At 26.6% G+C, this 27,684-nt stretch overlaps 2 protein-coding genes across 2 annotated transcripts in view; both read right to left on the reverse strand.

Moving 5' to 3' along the window:
- LOC100201609 (T-complex protein 1 subunit theta) overlaps positions 1 to 14,319 on the reverse strand; it is a 40,719-nt gene extending 26,400 nt beyond the window's left edge. Inside the window, exons 1-3 of the mRNA XM_065793981.1 lie at positions 13,949 to 14,319; positions 7,508 to 7,598; positions 1,090 to 1,301 (exon numbers count right to left, since the gene is read on the reverse strand). Of these exons, the coding sequence (XP_065650053.1) occupies positions 1,090 to 1,301; positions 7,508 to 7,598; positions 13,949 to 14,005 (360 nt within the window). The 5' untranslated portion in view covers positions 14,006 to 14,319. The remainder of the gene's footprint in view (positions 1 to 1,089; positions 1,302 to 7,507; positions 7,599 to 13,948) is intronic.
- A 6,077-nt stretch (positions 14,320 to 20,396) lies between these two features.
- On the reverse strand, positions 20,397 to 22,702 carry LOC100207132 (UPF0047 protein YjbQ). Its single transcript, XM_065791965.1, has 3 exons — positions 22,680 to 22,702; positions 21,335 to 21,476; positions 20,397 to 20,924 (listed from the first exon to the last, which is right to left on the reverse strand). The coding sequence occupies exons 2-3, from the start codon at positions 21,432 to 21,434 to the stop codon at positions 20,575 to 20,577; spliced, it is 450 nt and encodes a 149-aa protein (XP_065648037.1). The 5' UTR covers positions 21,435 to 21,476; positions 22,680 to 22,702; the 3' UTR covers positions 20,397 to 20,574.
- Positions 22,703 to 27,684: the final 4,982 nt, after the last annotated feature.

Below are 27,684 nucleotides of genomic sequence, written 5' to 3' on the forward strand. Positions count from 1 at the left end.
TAACACTATAATAGTGTTATTACTATTATAATGCACTTATAACTTTTATAATTCATTCTTTGTTTATACAACATTAGTAATTTTAATTTAAGTAGAAAGGCATCTAGAAAAATAGAGTGGATATTTAAATAATACTTAAACCTATTAAGGAACTTAAACAACTTTATAAAAACGTACTATATAAAAAAAAAACTAGTTTATGAAAAAAAATTTAGCATAATGAAAAACATCACTAATGGTTCGTAAAAACGTGTGTTAATTTTGAAAATCAACCAATAAAAACTTTTTATTGGTTGATTTTAAAATTAACGTGCATTTTTACGGCCTGTTAGTAATGCTTTTCATAATACTAAATTTTTTACCAAGTACATTTTATAAAGTTGTGAAAGTTCATGAAGTTTTTAATATATAATTAAATATTTTTTTGAAATGCTTTTTTACTTTGATTAAAGTTGGGAATTACTAATGTTGCTTGAACAATGAATCTACTTTAAAAGTAATAAGTGCCTTAAAAAAGTAATAAAACTATTATAGTTTTATTACTTTTATAATGCAGTTAGTGACAAGAATGTTATTACTTTTGTAGTCGTAAGTTTATTGCTTTTTTTAAATAACTTTTTTGCTAACAAACTTATAATAACTTGCTCATTGAAAAAAAGTACACGGCTTTGCATAAACTAAAATTTTGAAGATCAAATATTTTTCCAGATTTTGCAAACCGCGATAGCTTAATTCCACCCTTGTAAACATATATATATATATATATATATATATATATATATATATATATATATATATATATATATATATATATATATATATATATATATATATATATATATATATTTATGTATATATATATATACACACACATATATAAACACACAGTTCTGACTATATAAATTAATTCACAACTAATAGCATTAAAATATAATTATATATAATATAAATACATTAAAACAAGTTACACTGTGACATAACATAAAAAAAAAATTAGAAACAACTAATAAAATATAATCTGAAATAAGATAACTATTTAAAGATGATTAAAATTAAATTGAAACAAAGTTCTACTGTCTAAGTAAGTACCATTTTTAGTAGTTCTTCAGCACTTCCCAACAATGCACCTGCAAATATAAGAACCCAATTAGTCCCATCTCCTATCTCTTGTTCTTGCATTTGTGAAGCAAATAAAAGTAACTTAGCAGCTGGGTGTTGTACCTCAAGCTCTTTTAATAGTGTAGCAGCATCACTAGTAACAAAAAGTTTGTCAAGATGGTTGATGACCATTTTATTCATTCCTATAAAAAATATAAAATGATTTATTAATAACTTATAATTTATAAAATAGTCCATAATTTACACAATATTTATACAACAATAAAAAAACAATGTTTAAGTCACTTTGTTTTTTTTTTAATAAATATATTTTGTTTTGACTTTTGATAAAACACTGATAAAACAAACAAAAATCTATTCAGTGTTAACTTGTTTTGATCAAGTAGCTTAGTAATGCACACAAGTTTTATCTGTATGTGTAATACAGATTTTTATATCCGCAGGTCATCTTATAAGATTTTGTTTATCTTATGGAATTGTTTATGGTTGAAGTTCTTAAACTATCGATGGAGTTTATCAGTTATGAGTAAGATGTCTGACTAGGTTACTTCACATCAGCATTGTTTTAAAACATGATTAAACTTTTTTTTATCAAACTTTTGCCTAGAAATATAAAAACTAGTGATAGCTTCAAATTATATACTTTAAAAATTGCTTTACGACTTTGGCCTATCACAATTCGCGATTGCTTAAATCCCCCTTTCAAAATATATTTTCAATTTTTTTTTTTATAAATTCACCTCCCCAAGGCCAAGAAGGCCACTACAGATGAGGAGGCTACTTGTGGTTATAATCCTCTCCCTACTCAATAACTTCGAAACACGAACCTTGAAGAACAAGGCTGCTGCGCAGAGAAATAAGTTGAGTGTGGTACTACCAGGGATGAGGTAGGAACCAAACTTGGAGCCTCTCGGTTATGAGGCGAGCGCTCTCCCACTACACCACTACCGCATTAAAAAAAAAATCTAAAAAATTAACGATAATGGAAAAACTTTAGCTAAAAAACACTTTCAAAACTGAAAAAATTATCTTTTGGATAAATAAACCAGAGTTTTTTAAAAATGTCACCATATATATCAGATTTTGCTGATAATAATACAAGAGAGAATACTTAGTAAAATAAGAGTTCCTTGGAAATTTTAGCATCTAGCTCCAAGAAGATCCTGTAATATGACCATTTTACTTTTAGCAGATATTGTTCCTTCAGAATCACAACTTTTAGAGATTTCAAGTCACATAACTTTAAAAATTTGTAACTGGCAATTTTCAGGGGTGGCAAATCCGATTAATTGATCAGAAATGTAATTATAAATTTTAATAAATTTAAGCAATTTTTTATATTCCTGTTTTTTAATGCTCAGGAAACCCATGTAGCCTTTATGATATCAAAAACAAAAAAATCATCATTACATATTCATTGATCTTTTAGAAAATATAAGGATTTTGATCTGCAAGTATATGGGTTTCCATATATAGATAATTAAGCATGCTTCCCACATTTTACTTTCCCACTTCCCACTTCTAGCAGAATATTGCGATTGATTTTTCACTACCTTCAAGACTAGCTGGAGCTCTGAAACTTTCAGCATTTCTGTAGTGCTGAATAACATACATGTTCAAATTGTATCCCGGGCCCAAGACAGCAGAGAAGAGGGGATGGGCGTGTGCCCCACTTATATATATATAAGTTATATGTATATGTATATATATATATATATATATATATATATATATATATATATATATATATATATATATATATATATATATATATATATATATATATATATATATATATAATATAACATTTTAAATTATTTTAAACAAAAAAGTTAATTTTTTTAATTACTATTTTATGCTTCGCGTAGTTTGAAAAGTTTAACATATTTGAAACGATTCTTCTTAGAAAGATGAACCAAATGAAATATATAAATCATTGAGTTATTGTAGAAATTAAATCAACTAGATAGAAATCAACTAAAAAGGTTAAAAATATTTTATGAAGAGGAAGCGGAACTGCTTCACAATACGGCTTATGATGTTTAGAGTGGACTTTTTAATTTTAATTAGTATTTAAAACTGAAAAATATTTGTCTGTCTCAAATGTCTCTGTATGTAATTATGTTTCTGTTGTGAAACAATAGTTTAATGTTGGATATAGCTCCTTATGGGTCATTGCTGTTTGCCTAGTAGTTTGTGCACAACAAAACAGTTTTCTAGTTTTATTGCTAAGATTTAGTTCCATAAAATCATTACATTACTGAAGAGTCCTAGAGGACAAAACAATATTGTTTAATGTTACTCTCGAGTCCATAATACAAGGGGGATGGGAATAAAAAGGGTGGGAATTTTAGTCCAGATCTAAAAAATGAGGGGAGGAGAGGGTGGGGGAGGGGTTCAAATTTACACCAAAAGTTTCAATATTTATGAGTTACTAGTATTTTTTTTTAATTCCTAAGCCCACTTTTCACTTAAATTCTTTTTTTTTAGTTTTGAGAAATAATTTTTTTATTGATAACAAGTAAAAATTGATAAACGGGCGGTGGGGGTGGGGGCTTAATGAGCTTAGGGTGGATGGGAAAATTTTCTAAAAATTAATAAACATTCACCCTCCATACTTCTATTAAGTACTTGAGAGGACATATTTTATATATATATATATATATATATATATATATATATATATATATATATATATATATATATATATATATATATATATATATATATATATGTATATATATATATATATATATATATGTATATATATATATATATATATATATATATATATATATATATGTATATATATATATATATATATATATATGTATATATATATATATATATATATATATATATATATATATATATATATATATATATGTATATATATATATATATAATATATGTATATATATATATAAGTATATATGTATATATATATATGTATGTATATATATATATATATATATATATATATATATATATATATATATATATATGTATATATATATATATATGTATATATATATATATGTATATATATATATATATATATATATGTATATATATATATATACACATATATACTTATATATATATATACACATATATATATATATATATGTATATATATATATAAGTATATATGTATATATATATATATATGTATATATATATATATATATATATATATGTATATATATATATATATGTATATATATATATATGTATATATATATATATATGTATATATATATATATATATATATATATATATATATATATATATATATATATGTATATATATATATATATATATATGTATATATATATATATATATATATATATATATATATATATATATATATATATATATATATATATATGTATATATATATATATATATATGTATATATGTATATGTATATATATATATATATATATATATATATATATATATATATATATATATATATATATATATATATATATATATATATATATATATATATATAAGGTTAATGGCAGTATGAGAAATCCATTTTCCCTGAATATTCCCTGATTTCAAGTACTTTTTCCCTGCATTCAGGTAGTGAAAGTATATAATTTTCCATGCTAAAGTTGAAGGATATAACACTTTCGCAACTGAATCCATGTTCCACTAATATTTTTATTAGAATTTTTTAAGGAACTAAATACTTCTCAATTAATTGATAGCAATCTGTTAAAGGAAGGTTTTTAAGTAATAAAAAGTAGTAAGGAAACAAAACCATAAAACTCCAACAAATAAAAAAAAATATATATTTTCAAAAATAACAATTTGTATCTATCATTTATTCTTTTATACAATTAAAAAACATTCCCTGAGTTTTCTCTGATTTTAAAGATTTTCAAAAAAGTTCCCTGAATTTTCCAGGTATTCCCTGATTTTTCAGAATTTAAAAACTTTTCCCTGAGTGCCATGAACCCTGTATATATATATATATATATATATATATATATATATATATATATATATATATATATATTTGCGTTCTATATATACATATATTATATATTTGTGAATAATAATATGAAATATATATATATTATGAATATATATATATATATATTTGTTAAATATATATATATATATATATATATATATATATATATATATATATATATATATATATATATATATATATATATATATATATATATATATATATATATATATATTTGTGTTCTGTCATGATCTCAGGTGCGGTGCTTGTTCACCCACAAGTTACTTTGTATGCATGTTTGTGTTTAGTAACCGGAAACATCTTGTATGTTTATTTCATAATTAGTTTTATTAACTTTGATGATTATTAATGATCTTACTGAAAACGCAATTATTGCTGAAAGTCTTTTTGCTTATAAAATAAATCATAAAAATTGCTTTAAAAGATTACATTAGATAAAAACAAATACACAAAATTACATTTACATAAAAAATACAAACATTTTAAATAAAAAATAAGTATATACTAATAAAATCTATAAAATATAATTAACTTTTAAAATTTCGACAATTTAAAAAATATATATTTAAAACATTTATTTTTGTTAACAATAACAGTTACAAATAATAAGATTTACGGCTTTGCAGATGTGGCTCCGAGAATGAGCCACAGTATTAAAATAATAGTTCGTTATATTCTTAAAACAGTTTAAGCTAGTACAATTTTTAAAACATTTCAGCAGAACTTATTTTGCTTAGTCAGCGTATTTTTTGAACCAATACAATTAGTTTGGTCATAGATTTGGCAAGTTGTTAGTGTTCGCAAATATTCTTTTTATTTTTTCGCACCAAGATGTTTTAAGAACATTCAAGTTTATGTATGTTTCCATGTATGTCCATAAAACAAAAATTTTTTGTTTTACAGACATACATAAACTTAAATGTTTTCAAAACAACTAAAAAAATCTGGCCAGTTTTTTGCAACTAAATATTATTTCCGTGGTCAGTAATCAGGTGTGATCTCTCCCGCTTCCCGACCATACCTGTTAATGTAATGTTAAGACAGGATTTTAGTTAATTAAACAACTTGCTGTTTACATTTGTTAACAAAAATATCATTCTGTTAACAAAAATAACAACTTTTTTCAATTCAAAAGGTTTTAAATTATACAATGTAAAATTCCGTTAAAATCATTACTTTAAATTCCATATACTTGCAAATTCTTATTATAAATTCCATTTTTAATATAATATACTCTTATACAAAATATACTCTTAATATAAATTTAATATACTTGCAAATTCTTATTATAAATTCTTATTAACATATGAACTTTTCTAAGACATTTTAAAGGGATCCCAAACCTCCGAGAAATTTGTATTAAAGAAAATAATAAAAAAAAAATGTTTCGGCTAAATTTTTTTTACAAAAACAAAAGAATAAATGAATACCAAGAGAAACTAACTTTTTATTTAAATCGAAGCTTGCCTTCTTTGTTTTATTGTAGGCCTATAAGTCACCATAATATACGCCCCAATCTACAGACTTGATAATTTATTCAAGCGTGTTTTATTTCTAAGAATTTTAGTACATGACATCATTGATTTTTTTGTTTGCCTAAGAGATCGATTATGTAAACAACCAAATAAGTCAATGACATCATGTACTGAAACTTTTCGAGTTATCAAGTCAGTAAATTATGGCCTATATTATGCTGACTTTTAGGCTTACAATAAAATGGAGAAGGCAAGCTTCAGCTAAAATAAAAAAAATTTTTCTAAGTATTCATTTATTATTTTTGTTTAAAGGTTTGGGATCCTTTTAAGAAAGATCATTGAATATAAAATGATCAAAAACCGAATGAACCAAGTATAGCCTAAATGGTTAGTGACAAATTTTAATCTTTCAGAGAGATTGTAATTATTTAAAATTGCCGATTGTGGTTAGTAATTATCTATGATGAAACAAAGTTATAAAGATATAGTTATTTTATTATTTATCTACTATCACTTTTTATTTGTTTGTCTTTTTCAACACACATATTTGTTAGAAAATAAAGTTTTGTTTTAATTTTTTCATTTTTGTTAATTTTTTTAATCTTATTAACATAACTTTTTATAAACTTTGCTTCTAAAATATTAGGCAGTAAACCACTAAACAAAAATAATACTTAAGTATTAGACATCAACAAAGAAAAAGCTATTGAGACAAAACTTATTTCGTTGTACATACTTCAATGTGATTGAGAATAATTTTAACTGCTAATTTAATAGTTAACAATAAGAAAACAAATCTAAACTGGATTATGACAGCATATAAATCTTAATATAAACAACATGCTACTTACAATAATTTTTATTTAATAATATATAAACAAATAAAAATTGGAACATACCATTTGGTCCATAAGAAGAACGTAATATTTTGGTAAGCTCCTGACAAGCACTTATATTCCTGTAAACTGCTTCTTCAAGTCCCCTATATGACTACAAAAATAAGACAATTTCTTTCAACAATTTCAATTTTCAACATCTATATTACAAATGTTATTGAATAAAACATAAGAAACAAAAAAATACTTTATTAAAAACCAATCTAATCATTGTAACTTTTACATAAGTAAAAAATTAATTTTACTATTGGTAGAATACACTGAAAATCAGCGTTTTTTTTAAATCAACTATTTATTTTGAATCAACTATTTATTTTGAAACCACTATTTATAAAAATCAACTATTTATTTTGAGAAGACTATCAGACTCAGATCATTCAAAATACTGTGTACCGGCAGCTACCCATGCTTTTCTGCATTTAGGGTTGTTGTAACATATTCACAGGCTTTGTTATGAGATTTTGTTGCGTAACGGAAAAGCGTAACGCAAATTAAAACTTTACTCAATAAAGATATTTATTGGTAAAAGTTTAATTACGTCAGTTGGATATTTTAAAGCATTTTTTTTTTTATCTTTATGAAATATCTTTTAATTAAACAATATTGTTATAAAAAAATTTTAAATAAAATTTAAATGTTTAAAAAATAATAATTTCCTTATTTTAAAATCTTATACTTATTTAAATTTTTTTTTTTTACTTTAAAACACTTGTTTTATGGTTATTATTTTCTTTAATTTAAATGTACTTATTGTAGAGTTTTTTAAACGATTTACACAACTACACTATTGGATTGGGTTTTCCTCTTTATAAAAAAAAGTTTGCGCTAAAACGTTTTAGTTTAACTGGTTTTTGACAAAATAAAATTGTAATTAAACAAAGATTACCGCTTTTCTTCTCAAAAACAATAGTATTTTTGGCTTTAAGATGTTTTTAGCTGAACTTGTTTTTAACAAATATCAGTATAATTTTGAAATTTACGTATCTTATATTTATAGCACTAGTATTAGTTTTGTTTTTAAAACAAAATAAATATAAGTTGGGCTTTTAAAGCGTTTACTTATTGATCGTGTTATTTTTATTCGGTTATAAAAGTTTGGTTCGTTTAATAAAAAATAATGAAATTCTTCTACATTCGACAGTTTAACGGCAAAGGGATAAACCCAAACAACATTTATAACTCGAGTTTGAAAGAAATTTTTTGTATTGATAGCATTTATTAACTACAGAAGCGCATTAATCCAACCAGTATTTTTTTTAAGTCATAGAGCCGGAACTTTCCATAGAGAAAAAACAAAAGGCGTTAAAAATTATAAAGTTTCACAGTCACAAAATAAATAAAAACTATTAACCTTTTTTTTTAGCATTTTGGCTTTACCAAAATCTTTGCATACTATTCATAAATTAGTTTATCATTTTTAATCCACGTTCAGTCTATGATCAATTCAAAAAATTTATGATAAAGAAAAAACTTAACTTAAAAAACAATTTTTAAACTGAAATAAAGTTAAAAGTAAAGTAAAATAAAGTTATATGTAATAAGAACATTTTCAAGTAACTTGAATTAAATTTATTAACATTTTTTTTTTACTTTAACATAGTTAGAAAACTTTAGCTGTAAAAAAAATTGCAAAACGTAGCGCTTTAATTTTAGTTAAATTTAATAAAATAAATTTATATTTAATAATAAATTTAATTTAAATTTAATAAAATAAATTAAAAATAATTTTTATTAAAAAAAACCGAAAATAGAAAAAAGTTTATTTATCTATCTGTTTTTTTATCTACTAAAAAAAATATTCCACAAATGTTTTTTACAACAATTATTTACAGCTTAATGTTTTCCGCATAAACTAATCTAAAATACTGTTTAAATAGACTAATTGAAAAAAGATTTTCCGTAATGTAAATTGCATAACAAGTACGTGAAATCATGAATACATACGTAAAATTCAAATAGTTAAACGCTTCTTAACAAGGCCTGTATTCACTTAATATCACCAGTAAAAATTCGATGCAGAAAACCTTTTCTTTTTTGTTGCACAAGCAGCTGTTTGCAGGTAAAAAATTGTCTTTCGATGTCCCTTGGTTTCAAGCCATACAGCACCTAACTTCCTTGCTTTTGAATCAATTCAAGCATCTAGAAACTGATTGATTGACTCCCAATACTTCTGCACGCTCTTCCTGTGTCTGGCATGGATCTTCATCAAGTAATGTCTCCAATTTGGTATCTTCAAACTTTTTCTTAGCACCAGAATGTTTTTATCTACAAAGTCAAAATGACCACCCTTTAATTGTTAGAACCATCTTCTGCATGTTTGTTCTGAAAGAACAATGCCACTGTATGTTTCCACTAGTATTCTATGTAAATTATAATTTATAAAATAATTGATAATTGACACTTATTTTTGAATGTATATTCCCAATATATTATACAAATTCAGGTGTTCTAAAAATTGAGTTTTTTCAATTTTAACATCGCTTTCCTAAAGGTGCTATAACCATTAAATTACTTAAAAGTTTTTTTTACACTGAATTTTTACACTTCATGAGTCCCCTTAAATGGTCCAAAGATCATTTATTGTTTTTTTTCCCCTTAATTTGGAACAGAGGGAAGTGTTTCAATTATGTGAATGAGATTCAAATAAAAATTTTGTTATTTTATTTAGTAAAAGAAAGTATAGTATATATAAAGATATATATATATCAAGGGCAATTCTAGATTGTTTTCAACAGCGTCAACCATATTTGGGCACAGCCCAAATTCAGAAATTGAGGAACTTTTTTTTTTTATAGCAAATATAGTTTTTTTTCCCCCAAAAAATGCCTACACATGGTATTGTTTCTGCCAAATTTCCTTATGGTAGGCATCAGCATGGGGGTACTGCTGCAAAATTATTTTCCTAGAATAGCTTCTGATTAGTAAATTGGGACTTTCAAGATAAAATAAACTTGGAAATATAAAAAAAGGTTTATTCAACAAAGAGAAGACTGAGCAAGTTAAATCCTATTTATCTGGAGCTTTTTACTTTTGTTTAACCGAGCTGGATCGAAAAGTAGTGTTTTTCAAACAGAATGACCGTTGTAAACTAAATTGGAAATTAAAAAATAAATAAAAACGTTAAGGGCAAAAATACCAAACAAACTACCTATAAATATCCATTTAATTTTGAGAAAAGACATTGTTAGTAGAATTCTAAATTTTTAGTTATAGGCATTTAAAACTTGTGTCACGGAAGGAACGATAGGTTCCTTCCGTGACATAAGTTTCAATGGCTATAACAAAAAAGTTATTATTCCACATACAATACCTTTACCTGAAACTAAATAGGTCTTCATAGGTTGCATATATAGATATTATTGCCCCCTTCTAAATGTTATTATTTTTTTTTAGTTTTCCAATTTAGTTTATGAAGGTCATTCCTTTGAAAAAAAAAAAAATTTCAATCCTGCCCAACATAAAGTTAGTTATTTATGAATGATAGTTTTTTCTGTATATACATTATACTTAGGACAGAGATATATCAAGATTTACAAGTCCAATTAACTTGAAAATTTCCATATATAGATACATATTTCATTTCTTAGTGCTAAAAAAATGCACCGAAATCAGCATCATTCTTTAAGATTAAAAGCATTAATGAATAATCATGTTCATTAACAGGGTGTTAGCTAGGGTTTTACCTGTGTTTTTGCGATATTAGAAATTTTTATTGAAATTGTCCTTTACTTAGAAAAAGAAAAAAAAGGCATTGAATTATGGGAGTTTTAATCCTATTGGGAATTTCAAACCTATTGGGAATTCTACAGTATACAAAGTGCCATTGGGCTGGTTAACACCCTCATTTATTTTAATCGTAAATTTTATAAACAATAAGGAAATATTATAGACTTTATATAATTTTTCTTTTTATCAATTTGATAAAATTTGATTAAAAAACTTACTCCACATTTTTCTTTTAATCAAATCCTTTCAATCAAAAATTTGCTAACTGCAAATTTTGATAACAATCAAGCCTATAATAAAGTGTTAGGAATCGTCAATAAATTATGCAACAGTAAATTATTTTTTTTAAAGAAAGAAGTTGAAGATCTAAAGCTCTTTTACGCAGTGATTCTCATTAAACTTAATGAGGTATTTTTATTTAATTTAAAGCTCTGTGAGGGAAAATTTTAAATCATTTTGGTTTTGTATATTTGTGAAATTTAGCGTTGCATAATTTATGAACGATCCCTTATTTATTTACCATTGAAAGTTTTTTTTTGTCTAATTAATAATATAAAAAAATTAATATATTTTTTATAATGTTTCAATAGACAGGTTGATCAATTTAATTCCATTGGTGAAAAACATGTTTCTAATGCCCAAAGCTCTTATATATTTCTATACACACTTCACTCAGATACGTTTTTTATTTTTAGCTTGGTCATTTCTAAATTTTTACTGATCTTATGAAAACATTAAATTTAAAGTTAACACTAACATTCCCAGTTCCCAGCATGTATGTTTGTGGTTCATTAATGTGAAGCTTTGCAGAGAATATAATTTATTGATTTTGCTGATATAGGGTTTCTTCGGTCACACTCTACCATTAAATCCAACTTTTGTTTAAATTATTATAAGCTATTTCTAAAGTTTCAGAATACATGGTGAAAAATTATTGTTCCTCCAACCCAAAAGTCTTGGTTTTTTAACAAAGATAGTCCATAGACCTCTTTACATTTTTGTACCAAAAATCAGGAAGAAACAATTATTTTGTGACTTTTAAACACAGGGTCTTTTTTAGGACTCTGCATCTCTGCAAAATGCTGTATTTTATTGATTATTACTTTAAAAAACCTTTTTTGCACAATTTTTCTTAATTGTTTAGTTGGCATAATTCAGTTAATTCAAATTGTGTTTATATTTTAACTGATTAAAATGCTACACTCTAAAATATTTATGCAACTAGCTAGCCATTCCATAGAATTTTTTTTGTCAATATATTTATATATAATTAACTAGTTGTATAGAGCTTAAAAAGACTTAAAAAATGAGGGGTCCTTCAACTTTAGATGTTAATTAGATCCAAAGTTATTAAACTTTTTGTGCTGATCTTAAGTATGGAAAATTTGCCGTGAACCAAAATAACATAAAAAACATCAAAAATCAAGCGCAAAAATCAAAACAAACGATACGCAAAAGAATAAAAAAATTATATACATAATTTATAAACAAAATTCCTAAGTACAATTTCTTCAAGAAAGGATAAATAAATACATGATTTGAATAAAAGAAAGTATATACTTACTTTTTCACAAGGAACCTTTTTAGAAAAGTTTTTTTTTAAATAAACCGACCTTAAAGTTTTTAAATGCTGAGAACTTAGAAATTATGTATAAATGTTAAAAAAGTTCCCCATTCCATTAGATTCTTTATGCTTTTTTAATATATATGAAAATTTTCAAACAAATTTGATGTGTTTTGGTACTTAGGAAATCTTACCTTCAAAAACTACTTTTAAAAAAACGTGTCCCACGGCAAGTTTTTTTTATCAAGAGTAGTCCTAAGACAAATAAATAATATATAACATAAATAATATATAAAAAAGCCATATTAAACATGCCATATAGACAACTTTTTATATATGGCCAGAAAGAAGTAGAGTTAAACTAATAGATGCAAAAAACCTTAAGGCTCTAGCTTTATTATTAAAAAAGATATGAGAGTAAAATTCATGAAAATTACATGTTGTTTTTTTTGCGCTCTGGAATCGCTAAACTACCTTGCCTGTGGAGGCTTGCTATTAACTGTGGATTTAGGTTTAGACAGGTGCAATTTACATACGATTTTATGGTTTAAAAAAAATAGTTTTTTTGTTATTTTTTGTATTATTCTTTTTTTTTCCTTAAAACCATTTGATTTTAAGTCAACATTTTAAAATTTAAAGTGTTTGTTAAAATAAATAAAAAAATATTAATAAAATAAAAGACTAAATGAAAACAAAGCAAAAAACAGAACAGAATATATATACATGTACGCATACATTCTTATAATGCTATTGGAAAACTATTGTCTCTAATTAAGTGCATTTCAGAATAATAATTTAAGTTTGTTTTCTAAACTTTTTTTAATTAGTTCCCAAAACTGAGGAGTGTATAACTTTTTTCGTAGAAAATTCCAGTCATTAATTCCAGAGTTCTTAAAGAAATATCTACCATAGAATTTAGTATCAAAAGCTTGAACTCACAACCCACCTCTCTAAGATAGCCTAGTAAATTAGGTATAGGCATTTATTAATGGAGTAAACCATTATGTAATGATAGAGAGCATCTTATTGTTAATACAACTGTGAATGAAACGAAGGTTTTTAGTTTTTATGTAATTAGAAAAATCTAATAATTGGAGATCCTTATATATATATAATTAGGTATGTCATCTTTTATTATGAAAAATATGCTTTACCTTTGCACCTTCCTTCATCATTGACTGTAAAAGAGATTTAGGTATTGGAAGAGCCATGATAAACTTTATATAACAGTATTTAGAAGCAGTTCTAAGATATCAAGTTATCGGATACGATATCTGACAAGATCGCAGCTCTTCGGTAAACAGTCTGAATGTTCTGGAATGCATGCTTTACGGTTTCGTAGGTTTATAACCCCCTCCCCCTTCCCCGTATAAAGAAAAAGAACCTTGGAAATTAATGAATTTGTTTATTTAAAAATCAAAATTTTAAATAACAAGAAAATAAACTATATAACTAAACTAAAGTTTTGATTTGCGATTCGATGAAAGAGATGCAGTATCGAGAGTCATTTTATTGACATAATTTCAGAAACACAGTCTGTCCTTTGCGTCTAAAGTGCGTCAAATCCGGCTGCGTTTGACAACGATTGCAGAGACTCAATTTGTAAAGAAATATTCCGTTTGACGTACGTTTGACAACTTGCGCGACTCAATTTGTAAAGAAATTTTCCGTTCCTGACAGATTTCCACAATTTGATGAGTTAGTTGTCGGCTTTGTCCACGCAGATTGAACTCTGAGAGAAAATGCGTCTGTACTTGTGGAACTACGAAGTCAGCTTTTCTACTCTTTCGCAACGATATATTGTTGAATCAAGTCATCACTTCTTTGTTGCTTTTCTAGAGTGGTGAAACCAAGCATGGCTAGTTTATCATCATATTATTTCTGTGTTTGATTTTGGTTATCAATAATGTTGTTTGCTGCTAAACACGTTCAAGTGTTTCCTAGTGAGAAATAGACTCTAAATGTAGTATAAAGACTTTTTTTTATTTATTTATCTACCAAGTAGAGCAAACCAATTCTTGCTCCAACAGCTAATCCTTGATGTTTTTATTCCAAACTCTATTCAATTGCCATCTTTTATATAAATGCGGAACTGAAGTGGACCTAGGACAAAACTTCACTTGTGATAGCTCCCCATCCTAAAAAGCCATCGCTGACGACAACTGCCACTTTTGGAAAGAGCACCGCGTATGCCGTACGCATAAGACTTAAAAAAATATATTAATATTTGTAAAATCAAATGTAAATCACAACTATTGCATAATTATAAAATAGTGCTTTTGTTACTTGCTTCTATTAGAATTGTCGTACAGCCGCGTCTCGGAAAAATCCACGTTGGGATTTTGTATAGAGAGCTTTTTCAAGACAATGTCATGGCTCTTGATGTCTCGAAAATGTCATGATTCTCTTGCGTACGAAGCTTTCTATTATCATTCGGAGAATTGATAAAAGAAAAACTAGTCAGTAATTCAAAAGTTTTCTTTTGTCTCCGCTTTTAAAGAGAGACGCTTTAGATTTATGCCATAGTAGTTGTCTCAGCGAGCCCTTTTAGTTTTTGTTAAAGAGATTTACTTGTTATTTCTGCTTTACTTAGAAAGCATTCCGCTTCTGTCCAGTTTTCATAAGTTGGCATCTGGTTTAACGGTCAATAACAAGTGCAGACTAAAATAAATTATTAGGAGAATAAAAAATCTTATTCGTGTTTATTGTTAGTTTTTCATTGTTGTCTTCCTGAGACAAACAATATTTTGTTCACTATTTGTTTCTGTTTGACTTAGCCTTTTTGCTTTTCTCTGATGGATTTTGCGTCTTTCGACCAGCTGCTATCTTTTGCGTCTAACTTTTTATCTTATCTTTTTATCTGCTTTTTAAATTTCTGGCGTACTCCTAAGCTCTTTACTTTTCTTGAACAATGTTTTAGTTAAAGGTTTGTGTAGATCACTCAAACCATCTTGTTAATTTTGAAGCAAGAAAAATCTTCAAAAGATGGAAGAAAATTTGTCAGTTGTCCGAACAGATAGTTATTAGTTCTAACTAGCTTGTCATTGCTAGTGAATACCCAGACGGTATTTGGTCCGTCTTTTGAACGTTCAAAAGACGTTCTGGATGTTTCGAATCTTTCGATATCGGATTGTTATCTTTTTTGTCCGTAAAGTTGCATCTGATCAATGTCAGCTAGCCAATATTGGTCCGTCTCAAAATATGTTCATTAAACATTAGGTTTAAATTTTTTACATGACTATTGCTTGTATAAATTTAAAAAAAAAATCAATTTAGCTTCTTTTTTTTTTAATTAACGTTATTTTAACGGTGCAATATTACCTCAAAAGTTTTTATGCATTAAAAGAATGGTTATATAAAATAACTGAAACTCTTGTTTAAATAAGGTAACATAATTAATTTTGCTATCTAATTTAAACTAAAATAAGTACTACCAAAGCTTTAATTTAGTTAAAGGCTGAAAACTGATTTTGATTTTAAGCCGCAAAAAATTTTACTTTCTGGAGAAAAGATTGAAGAAGCTACTTTTTTTTTTAATCTTTTTATTTCTTTATTTTATTTTAGGTGCCTTAAAAGGTCCTTACAGTCTTATCACAGAGCACCGCGGAAAAGCATTTCAAAGGAAGTTCACGCTTCCTTCCTTACCGATGTTTTAAAACTTGCCCAGAGGTGGCGTTAAACCACGGATCTCAAGTTTCTAAGACAAGCGCGCTAACCATTGTGCTACGGCTGCTTTATTTTACTGGTAGGAACTTGTTTTTACAGGTAGGAACTCGTTTTTACTGGTAGCAACTTGAAAGAAGCCCTTCACATGGCCTTTTTTCAGTTTCAGATAATGAATAAAAAGATATCTAACTTCAGTTATGGAAACAAAAGTTATTTACGAAGAAAATATGAAAGAGCCAAGGTACAGCTTCCAAAGAGGTTTGCTTAAAACCGTTTCCCAGGATCAGAGTGAATATTTTATCATACGTTATCTGAAGGTCGAAACAATTGTTGAAGAAAGTAAACATATTGTTCTGTGTTTGGTTGAACATGATTGGAATGCTTCAAAAACAAGATAGACCAAGTAAGGAAAATGAAGAACCTTTACAAATTATAATTATTCCTGTCAAAAAAGAAACTACGCTAAACAAACTAGATCAGAAAAAAATCATCAATCTCACATAATAACAGCAGCTTTCTGAAAGAAGAAGAGACAACAGCTAATCGAGGTAATAAATTTTCTGCTCTCTAAGTTTTAATATTATTTTGAGTACTCCTTACGTGAATGGTAAAACAATTGAGTTCTTCAAACTAATTTAACGACTATTATTGTTTAGCTTCTCAGATTTGGGAAAATTTTAAAATGTTCTACTATTTTTAATAAAGGCGGTTTCAGAGGTAGGTACAAATATTTATATTAATGTTTATTTTTTTCTGTTCATTTTCATTAAATTTTAAAATTAAATATCTTTTAAACATTATTTGATCATTTCGATTGTTTATTAAAATTTAAAGTTTTCTTTTGTCAAATGAGAATTAAATTTTTCAAACTTTAAAATTTTTCAATATTTAAAAAAATCATTACTTTCTTTAGAATGTCAGCGATGGTTATACGGTGAACTGTATGAAAGAGTTAAGAATCATTTTAAGTGGCCAGCTTTTCCTGGTGTTATAAGGTACATAAAAATAGCGAAATCATTAATGGATTTTACCACCATTCCCTTTAAATCAGCACGGAGGCTATAAGCTAATAAAAATAATAAAATAATAAAATAATTTCTAGCATCATTCTATTAAAATAAAAGACAAAAAAATATGTAAATCGAATAATGACTTAAACTTGTGGTAAAGATGGGATTTTTTTAGAAATGACACTTTGTGCAAACTCCAACTTTGTACAATTCCAAATTTAAGTATGTTTATGCTCACGTCAAATACGAATGCAAAAACATTTTCATTTGACATAAGAATAAACATACTTAATAAATTGCGGTGACTTGAGCCTGGGAACCAAAATTTCCCAAAATAATTACACACACTCTCGATACTCCAAATTTAAAGACAAAGAGTAATTAAGATATTTTTTTACTATCTTATATTAAATTTAAATCATCGACAGGCTTTAAATTTCATCTAATAACCACTTAGTGTTCGAAAGGTATGACCATGTAAAATTTAAAATGGAAACGGAAACTTTACATGGTTATAATTTTCAAACACGCATAGATTATTAGATTAAATTTAAACCTGTCGATGAATTTAAATTTATAAAATAGTAAAAAAAAATACTTTGCTAACTTTACCCTCATATTTAGATGAGTGATCAGATTTAGGAGGGTGATCACATTTAGGAGGGTGACCACATTTAGAAGGGTGATCTTTTTGGGGTGCATTTTTCAAACTTAAGTTTGGAGTTTACACTATGCTTTAAAGTGTCATTTTTCAAACATCTAGTTCTATTAAATTCAAACTATAACATATTAAGATAACTACATACACTTAATGACATTTTTAAGATAAAGGCATATAATATATTGAGTAATTTAGCAAAGACATTCAGTTATGACCTATAAAGGTAATGACATATTAAGTTACATATTCAAATAAAAACATACAATCAATGACATAGTAATTACCAAATTTACCATTCTTTGCAGTACATTAACAAATTAAACGCTATTCTCATTCTAAACTCTTCAAAACGATTACAATCACTTATAAATTCATGCAAAAATTCAGTTTTTAGAAGAAAAATATAAAAAACTTTCTGATAATACGTAAAATTGAAAAATAATGAAAATATATCACCAGTTGCACAAAAAGAAAAAGAAATTCCGTTTTTACTCAGTAAAAAAGTTAAAGTTTAACTTACCTAGCTTGAAGCAGAAGGGTTTATCGAGACGGTAACGGACTTAAGTTTTACTTTAGACTAGACTTGTAAAAAAGTTCAATAACTTATTTATAAAATACGAGATATAACTAAACACAAAGAAAGGGTTTTCGAGAACTTGTATTATTGAGTACTTGAGTCTATTATTGCTTGATACCTGACTGCAAGAGAGCAAGACATTCATTATCATGATATTTATATATTACATATTCTCAAGAGGAACATTAACTGATATTCCAATAAAAACTTAATATATTATATCTAATATTTTTATGTAAATACCACTTAATATGTTGTATTTAGTTAATTATTGTAATTAAACGTATACATTTAAATACAATAATTAGTTAAATACAACATGATTTGATTGGCGCCACACGGATGAAGCAACATTTAGGATAAGTGCAATTATAATTGTTTCAGAAAACAGCGGCAACATACAAATTTGCGTGCACATGCATACCGTTAACGAGGCTATTAGAAGAATAGACTTTTTAACTCCAAATTTAGACGATGTTAAATCTGTGAAAATTAATATTTAGTTATTTAATAACTAAATATTATTTTCATAACTAGAAAAACTTCAAAGTATCAAGAACATTTTTTTACTACAAAAAACATAAAGAAAAAGAAAAAAGAAAAAAGAAAAGAAAAAAAAGCTCTTTAAAGCATTCTCGAGCTTATGAACTATTTACAACATTTTATTTTACACGACATCACAGTTACTTATCCTTACGAACCTCGTCCATACTCCCAGTTACATTTTGAAGCAAGATTCATTTTGGAACTGAGATTCTGAATGCTACCAAGCATTCAATAAAATAAAAAAAGCTATGACATTAGACTAGTGCGTTGGATACTTCAAAAATTTTCAGAAAAAGATACATACGTAAATAAATGTGAATACATTGGTTTTTACAAATGAATAGGCATCAATTATTAGTGCTTAAACAGAGACTAATTAATTTTAGCTCAAAATAGTTTTGCTTTGTGTTTGTATTAATATGTTTGTTTCTAAAGAAACTGAATCATAACTGACTGATTCTAAACTAAATCATAACCGACTGATAAAAAGGTGGCTAGTATTAGCGTTTTAAGTTTTTTAGACTTTTTTTTTTCTCTAAATTTTATAATCATCTTTCTAAACTTCTAAATTTTTAGATATTTGTCTCAATTATGTATGACTTCTTATAAACAATTGTATAATAACATAACAACAATATTCATGGTAAGATAACGATACCCATGTTTTTATATAGTTGTATAAAATACTAATATTAAGTATAAAAATTTCTTGAGCACTCGGCAAAACGGAAGTGGGGGAGGGGGTTGTGAAGGGCATGTAAAAAAATGGGCATATTAAATTTTCTTAACGCAAAAGTACCTTTTAAAGATGACAATTTTTCACCTTTTAAAGATGACAATTTTTCACCTTTTAGCTTAATAAGCTTCTTACTAGTAAAAAACTTTGGTAATTTATGTAATTTATGATTTTTAATGTTGAATTATTTAATGAATTATTTTAATAAATTTTTTTTGTATTTTAAGTCACATTTGAGTCTCTTAAATAAAAAAAAAGGGTTAAAAATTATAGAACATTCAGATTCTGGTGGTGGTGAGAGGGACGATGTATACCCTTTTCCCAATCCCTCCTTGATCCGTCATTGTTATTTTTCACCTATGCCCGCACTCTCAAGACATTTTAAACTTTGTAAACAAACCTCAAATTTTAACTAAAAGTAATATTTATGTATAAATAATAGAAATGTTTGCTTAAATATAAGTTTTTCCATGCATTATATTCTTACAAAATCAAAGTTTCGTACCCTCCTATATATCCCTTTATACTCTTTTAAGTAACGTATAGAGTTTTATTTAATTAAAAAACATTTGAAAAAGGTAAAACTAATCTTTTGTGCAGCCTTGTACAGTAACAATTAATGTACGAGGTCCACCGTGATAACGATGTTCTAGCAACCAAACTCCTTGCCATGTATTCATATTAAGTTTACCATCAGTAATAGGTATGGTCACTGAAGATCCAATTAAGCTAGCCTTAATATGAGCAGTCATGCCATCAGGACCTTCAATGGTATGCAAGTACGGTGCATCTTCAGGAACAACGGTATTTAAAAATGTATCCATATCAGCTCCTACATCATCGCCCCAACATTCATTTATAGATAAACTTGCTGAGGTATTTTTTAAGGAAATATTACAAACGCCTATTTGTATATCACGAAGAAATGATAGTTCTAAAAAAAGATTATTTAAGTTAATATTTTAATATTTAAATTCATAAAAACTAATAAAGTATATCAATAAATTTAAAAAAATTGAATACTACATTTAATTTCAACAATTTATATTCCACTAAAATTCAAAATAGCTCTGTTTTGTATTTACTTTTAAGTAAAACTAACTTATTTAAAGATTGTATTAAACGTAAAGTATTAAACAGCTAGTTTCAGGAGAACAGTAACGAAATTCTTTAAGTTATTTACTTTAAAGTAAAACTTATTTAAAGTTTGTATTAAAGTATTAAACGGCTAGTTTAAGGAGAACGGTGACGAAGTTCTTTAAGTTATTTTAAATTAGAAAAGTTAACTTTTATTACTTTTGAGTATATTTGAATTTATATCAATTGCAATTTAACTTATCTTACCAGTTAAAATGTTTGTTATTTTGTGAACACCTTTTCCTTTCGGAGGCAAAATAATTTCGGTTTGATACCAGCAACAGCCTTTTCCACTTCTTGCTGTCATTGTACATGCAATTATTGATTGTTCTTTTGTTAATACTTTTGACTGATATTAATAATTTAATAATATTAATTTTTTTGACTGATAATAATAAATTTAATAATTATTTTAACATTATAAAATATATAAGACAATAAGTTATAAGAAAAATCTGTTAAAAACTAAATAATAATTTGTTATGATTCGTATGATGAAATTCGTATGATACAAATTTTTTAAATTATTCTTCAAAAAAGCTGTTTCTTTTTTTATACATGCAAAAGTTACACAGAATCTTTATTTTTAAAAGCAAGGATAGAAAAGTAAAAATATTTATTGAAATTTAGAATATTCTTACATTCAACTTACTCTAAGTGACCATGTTTGTGTTTAGTATATAAGAAGTTTTTAAAAATTTTCTTCTTTTTATGTTTTTTCTATTACACAGTTTTTTTTTTTTTACAATTCTTTTAAAACTTTGCCGAAGTTTAAACGGTTTAAAATTAAAACGTAAAAAATTTCTCTTGTAACCAACTTACGACTTGGGAGGAGCTAGATTAAGAATCTAGGGAGGCGTTTCTTTTAATGACTAAAATCAAATAGAAAAAAGCTAAAATTTTGAAAATAAAAGTCAAAAATTAAAAGTTAATTTTAAGCTATTTTTTACATTAAAGCAGATGTTTGTCGCGTTTTTGTACAGATAATATTCACCTATAAAGAATTTAACTTTTTAAAGTTTGAACAAACGCAAGTAATATGAATTCAGTAGATTAAAATGAATTGCAGCCTACTTTTTAAAAACAGTAAATATGTAAAACTCACTTTACAACATAAAAAAAGATCTCTCAACTAATCCAAATTCAATTTAGCTAATTAAATCTAAAAAACAAACATAATTAAAACCTAAGTGGTCTTCTATATTAATATTCAGGATTCTAAATAAATTTTTATGCTTTAGGGCTTTATGCATTGTTTTTATTATTAGCTGAATTATTTTTAAGCCCAAGTTTTGAATAATTAAATTTTCAAAACATTCTCCTTTTTTTGCATTGAAACGACGCAATCAGAAACACTGTGTAAAGGTGTTTTGTAGTAGGAAAAAAAAAAGTTTTTGTTTTTGATAGCTTGGTATAAAAAATTTAAATTATTAACCACTATCTTATTTATTAGTGAAAAAATAAATAAATATATATAGATAAAAAAAAATAGTATTAATTTTTATATAAAAGTGCGGATCATATCAAGCATTGTGATTTTGCCGTTTCTTACCGAAGCATTGAAGATTTCCACGTTGCATACGTTTCATCGACGTTCATCTTTTTTTTTGAGTTGTTTGATGTTATTATTTGGTTTATCGTTTTATCTCATTGATTTGTTAGGTTATCTATAAAAAAAATTTTTGTTTTTTAATTTACAATATATAAAATAAAAAATTATATGAATGAAAACAAATGGTTTTGGTTAACCTTTGTCATGATTGGCTTGTAAATAATTTTTAAAGATTTGAACCTTTTCTTAAGGTTATAAAATTTTAAATTGATATTCAAAAAAGTTATGAAATAAAATTTAAAAAGGTTAAAAAAGAGGGTAAAAATTTTGAAATAATCTATACTCTAAAAGGATAAGATTTTAAACAACTTGAAAGATGAAGCGTAGGCATTAACCTTTAAAGAGATTTCAAAAGATTAGGAATTTTGAAATAACCTTTAAAATATTTTCAAAAAGTTAGGGTTTTAAAATAACCTTTAAAAAGGTTTCAAAAAGTTTATATTTAGTTCAGTTGACCAGCTAGTAAAATTTGTTTTTTGTGAATTTTTTTGTTGGGGAAAATTTTTTTTTGATCGGACTGCAAGATCGGACTGCAATACCGAAATAAACCAACAGTGTCCCAACGTAACGCTAATCTAGAAATAAAAACATTTACTACGTTAACGTTGATCAATGAGCAGCCAATTTTTTTAATGTTAACTATTTTTTTTATAATTATTATTTAAAAACGATATTTAAAATCTTTTTTTTTTCCAGTTTAAAAATTTTCTTCTAAACAGAAAAAATTCTCTCGTGTTTACAACAAAATGTTTCAGCAAAACGGTTTAGAAGATTCTTTTCAGTTCGGATCAGTTTTTGATTTTGACCACTCATAACCGTATCCCCTAAAAAAACTTCACAACTTTTTATCGTGGAACCATTTTAAATTTATTTTATTGTAATTTTTTAAGTTATTTAAATAGATCATGATCATAAATTTAAAAATAATATTTAATAGTTTTAACGTTTTCAACTTAATCAACTTTTTACTAATAAAAATACTCATTTAAAGTGGTTCTCAGACTTCTCTGATTAATAAAAACCTTCCTCTAGAATAAAAATTTTTAAACATCAACATAAATTTTATTTATCTACTCTATATTTTCTGAATTTTTTCAACTTATTTCCTTTTAACTATTCTCATTGCCCAAAGCATCTTGTTTGACTTGAATTAAGATAATATGCTCTTTTATCATAAATTAAATTCAAATGTTTATTAACATTGTTTGACAAGCAAAATACAGATGATAAATTTGAAATTTTTGATTAAGTAGACGGATATACACAAAAATAGTTACAAGAAAAAACTTGAAAATTTCCCCTTAATCTTATGTCGTTTTGTTTAAGATTAAGTGAAACAAAAAATGATGAACTTAAATAGTGTCTCACAAAAGTTTGATTTCTACCACTACTTATAAAGGATGAATAGCCTGGAATAAAACTACAGTAATATAGAAAAAATTAATATATTAATTTATTTGTATAAATATATATATACATATATATATATATATATATATATATATATATATATATATATATATATATATATATATATATATATATATATAAATTACTGTTAATAATATTATTATCATTATCGTTATTAATAATCACGCATTATGTACATATATATAGACACAAAGTCCATATTAAAATTAATTAAAGAAAGTTTGGTTTATAACAACTTATTACTTGGTTAAATATTCTGTACATAATTAAATCCTAACAAGACAAGCAAGTCTTGAGGTAACCCTAACCAAACCTTAACCTAACCCTAAGCTTAAACCCTAAGCTTTTTGACTTCGTGTTTATGTAAACATAAACACGAAGTCAAAAAGCGACTAAAGACAAAATCTACTCCCGAGAATCAGAATACCAAGAAATGCTCCGCTTTTGGATGTTTACTTGTTCGCCATGATGATGTTTTGTCATTCCGTCATGAGTTTTTCAAAACAAATAATAAGGTGCAGCAGGACAACCACATTCTTCTAAATGTCAAAGTGACCAGTTCCAAAAGAATGCGGACGAGATTTTGCTAAAGGGTATTTAACAAGACTTACTCGACGAACTATTTCATCAAAACAATCCGTGTTTGTCAAAATACCTTTCTAAAAATCATTCATCCAATCGATAGAAACCGCCTTTATGGTGTTATTAAACGTCATGTTGAAAATCGAGGATGTACCACTGAAGGCCGTGGTGGGGATCGTATATAGGTGACAAGAACGAATCTCGAAAAAAGAGTGTTCGCCAATGTGTGCTCTTCGAGCAACAGAAAGCCACAATAGGAGAAAGAAAAGTGTAAGATTATATTTTCCAATTTAATTGAAAAACACAACTAACTTATGCGAAATCTATAATTCAACCATCTCATCTGCATACCTAAAAGTTGGATATAGTTTTTTCAGTAGGGTTTTCAGACAGGAGCTCAACATAGGATTTTCCTCGCCTGCTTGTGATACCTGTACGACTTTTGACAGCCTTAGAAATCACCTACTAGTGTGCTCAGCAAAAGATAAAGCTGTTCTTCTTATGCAACTGAGAGTGCACAAATTACGAACAAAAACATTTTATGCATCACTTAAGAACATACCAGAAAAGACATACAGTATCGTGTTTGTTTGAAACTTCCTGACACGTCACGCGTGCAAGTTCAATCCTTGCCACGTGTGACGTGTCAGGAAGCATTTTATTTTTGTCAGTTGTTGTTATACAACTTTGGATTACATGATCAGGTATCTCTTAAGAATTATTCATATACGTGGATGGAAAATGAAGCTACTCGTGGTTCAAACGAAATTTCTAGCGCAGTTTTCCATTATTTGAAAAACATTGTTCAGGAAAGGGAATCATTTGAAAGTATAATTAAGACTGTTTGCTTGGTTAGTGATGGCTGTGGAGGGCAGAACAAAAACAACATTGTGGTTGGTATGGCAGTATCATGGCTTGCAGAAGCACCAACAAACATTGATTCCATTAAACTTCTCTTTCCAGTACGTGGACACTCATTCCTTCCTTGTGATCACTTATTTGGAAGAATCGAGAAGGAGTTGAAAATCAACAACACGATATTGGAACCTAAAGGATTTCATGAAATATTTAGGCACCATTGTGATAAGGTTTTCTATATTGGAACCGACTGGTTTTGTGATGACTGGAAGACAGCAACAAGTGCTATCTACAAACCGGTGAAAAACATTCAAGAAGGAAAAATAATTATTACAATGAGAACATACAGTGGAAACAAAGTGCCTTTGATTAATCTTCGATGTGAATCCAGCTACAGATGTGACGTGGACACTCCAGTCAATCTCCTAAAGAAAAGGAAAAACATTCAAACATCGTGGTTAACCGTTTGCCATCATCCAGGTCGATCAGCCCTAAGAAGTTGAAGGATGTTCATAAACTTCTTCATGTAGCTTACTGCAAAATGGAAAGATCTTCGAGGTGTCAAAGTGTATTTAAATTTAGAAACATCTGCCAATGCAGTCGATGAAACAAGGCCAGGAAAAGAGTGCGGTTGTGCGGATAATAACGTTGCATTTTGGATATAAACAGTAATAGATTATGTTAAACTGGGTAGTTTGGTGAGGGATCTGTGTTAATATTAATTTTCAACTTTGATTTTTCAAAGTTACATTATTTTTTAGAATTATAAAACAAATTGATTTATCATCACAAATTTCTGATGTCATTGATGGACAAGATTCCAGACATGGAAATTTTAAAAAATTTTTTGGAAAAAGTTACTACTTTTATCATAATTTTCCTTTTTGGAAATTAAAAAAAAATGATATAAAATGAAAAGATTACTTTAAGTGTTGATTTGGTTTTCATTCTGATTGAAAGATAAAAACAAATGTTAATTTTGGACAAAAGTAACTTAACAAAATAAACGATAAGCATGCAAAAGCAGATAAGTCTCAAAATTTAGAGTCTGTGGACAGGGAACAAATGCACCAATATGTGTAAGCTTTCTACTGTGTAGTGTGGTCTAATAATACATAAGAATAATACAATCAATCATTATTCAGATCTTCTTTGAAATCATGTTTTTTATTTTTCTCATTTTCCCATAATTTTTCCAGAGTGGACTTATCTGGTTTTGCAGGTTCACTTCTCATCTATAAGCCTAAGTAGCTATCTTTTAAAAAAAGTTATGTAAAAACCAAGATTTAAAAACCAGTAAAAGCCAAAAGAAAATAATGTTGCTTCCAATAACAGCAAAAGGAAAATTGCTTTAGAACCAGATGTTTTCATAACATTTATACTGAATTTAGAATTAGAAAGATCTCAAGTTCAGCTTAACTAAACGCATGACTATTTCCTCTGATCAATATATAAATATTCGAAGTGTTTTATTGTGAAAATATACACTTTATTTCTGTTGCTAGGATAAAAATTTCAGAAGCGTTTGGAAAAATAATATAAATAAATAATAACTAGAGTTGCATAAAAAAATAAAAAATAAAAAAAACACCTGTCTTTTTTGCAAAAAAAAACACAGATTAAAAAAAAACCTGTAAGATTGCCCAGACTTCTTGGTTTTGACTTAGATTTGTTGATGGTTCTTTATCACATTGTTCTTTATCACGAAATGTTATTTTGACTGCCGCACTTGTTGGTGGAAGTAATATAATTTCACTAGCAATGCTTAACTGTATTGGAGCGCATAAACAACATGTTCTCTTCCACCAACTTGCAGGAGATGTGTGTTTTACTGAAGCCCATATAAAAGGTTTTGAAAAAAGTCTTTTTTAGATCTATAGTCAGAAATCTCACCCAAAATTTTGTCATCACAGTCCTTAATCGAAGGATCCAGTTTTCCTAAATTATGGAGGGCTTCAATACCACATACACTATTTCTGTGGATCCATGATATTAAGGATGTCATCTCCACATTCATTTTAATGCAAATTTAGTGGATCCATGATATTAAGGATGTCATCTCCAGAGATGACAT

The sequence above is a fragment of the Hydra vulgaris genome, chromosome 03 (assembly GCF_038396675.1).
Source record: "Hydra vulgaris chromosome 03, alternate assembly HydraT2T_AEP".
In the NCBI taxonomy this organism is placed as follows: domain Eukaryota; kingdom Metazoa; phylum Cnidaria; class Hydrozoa; order Anthoathecata; family Hydridae; genus Hydra; species Hydra vulgaris.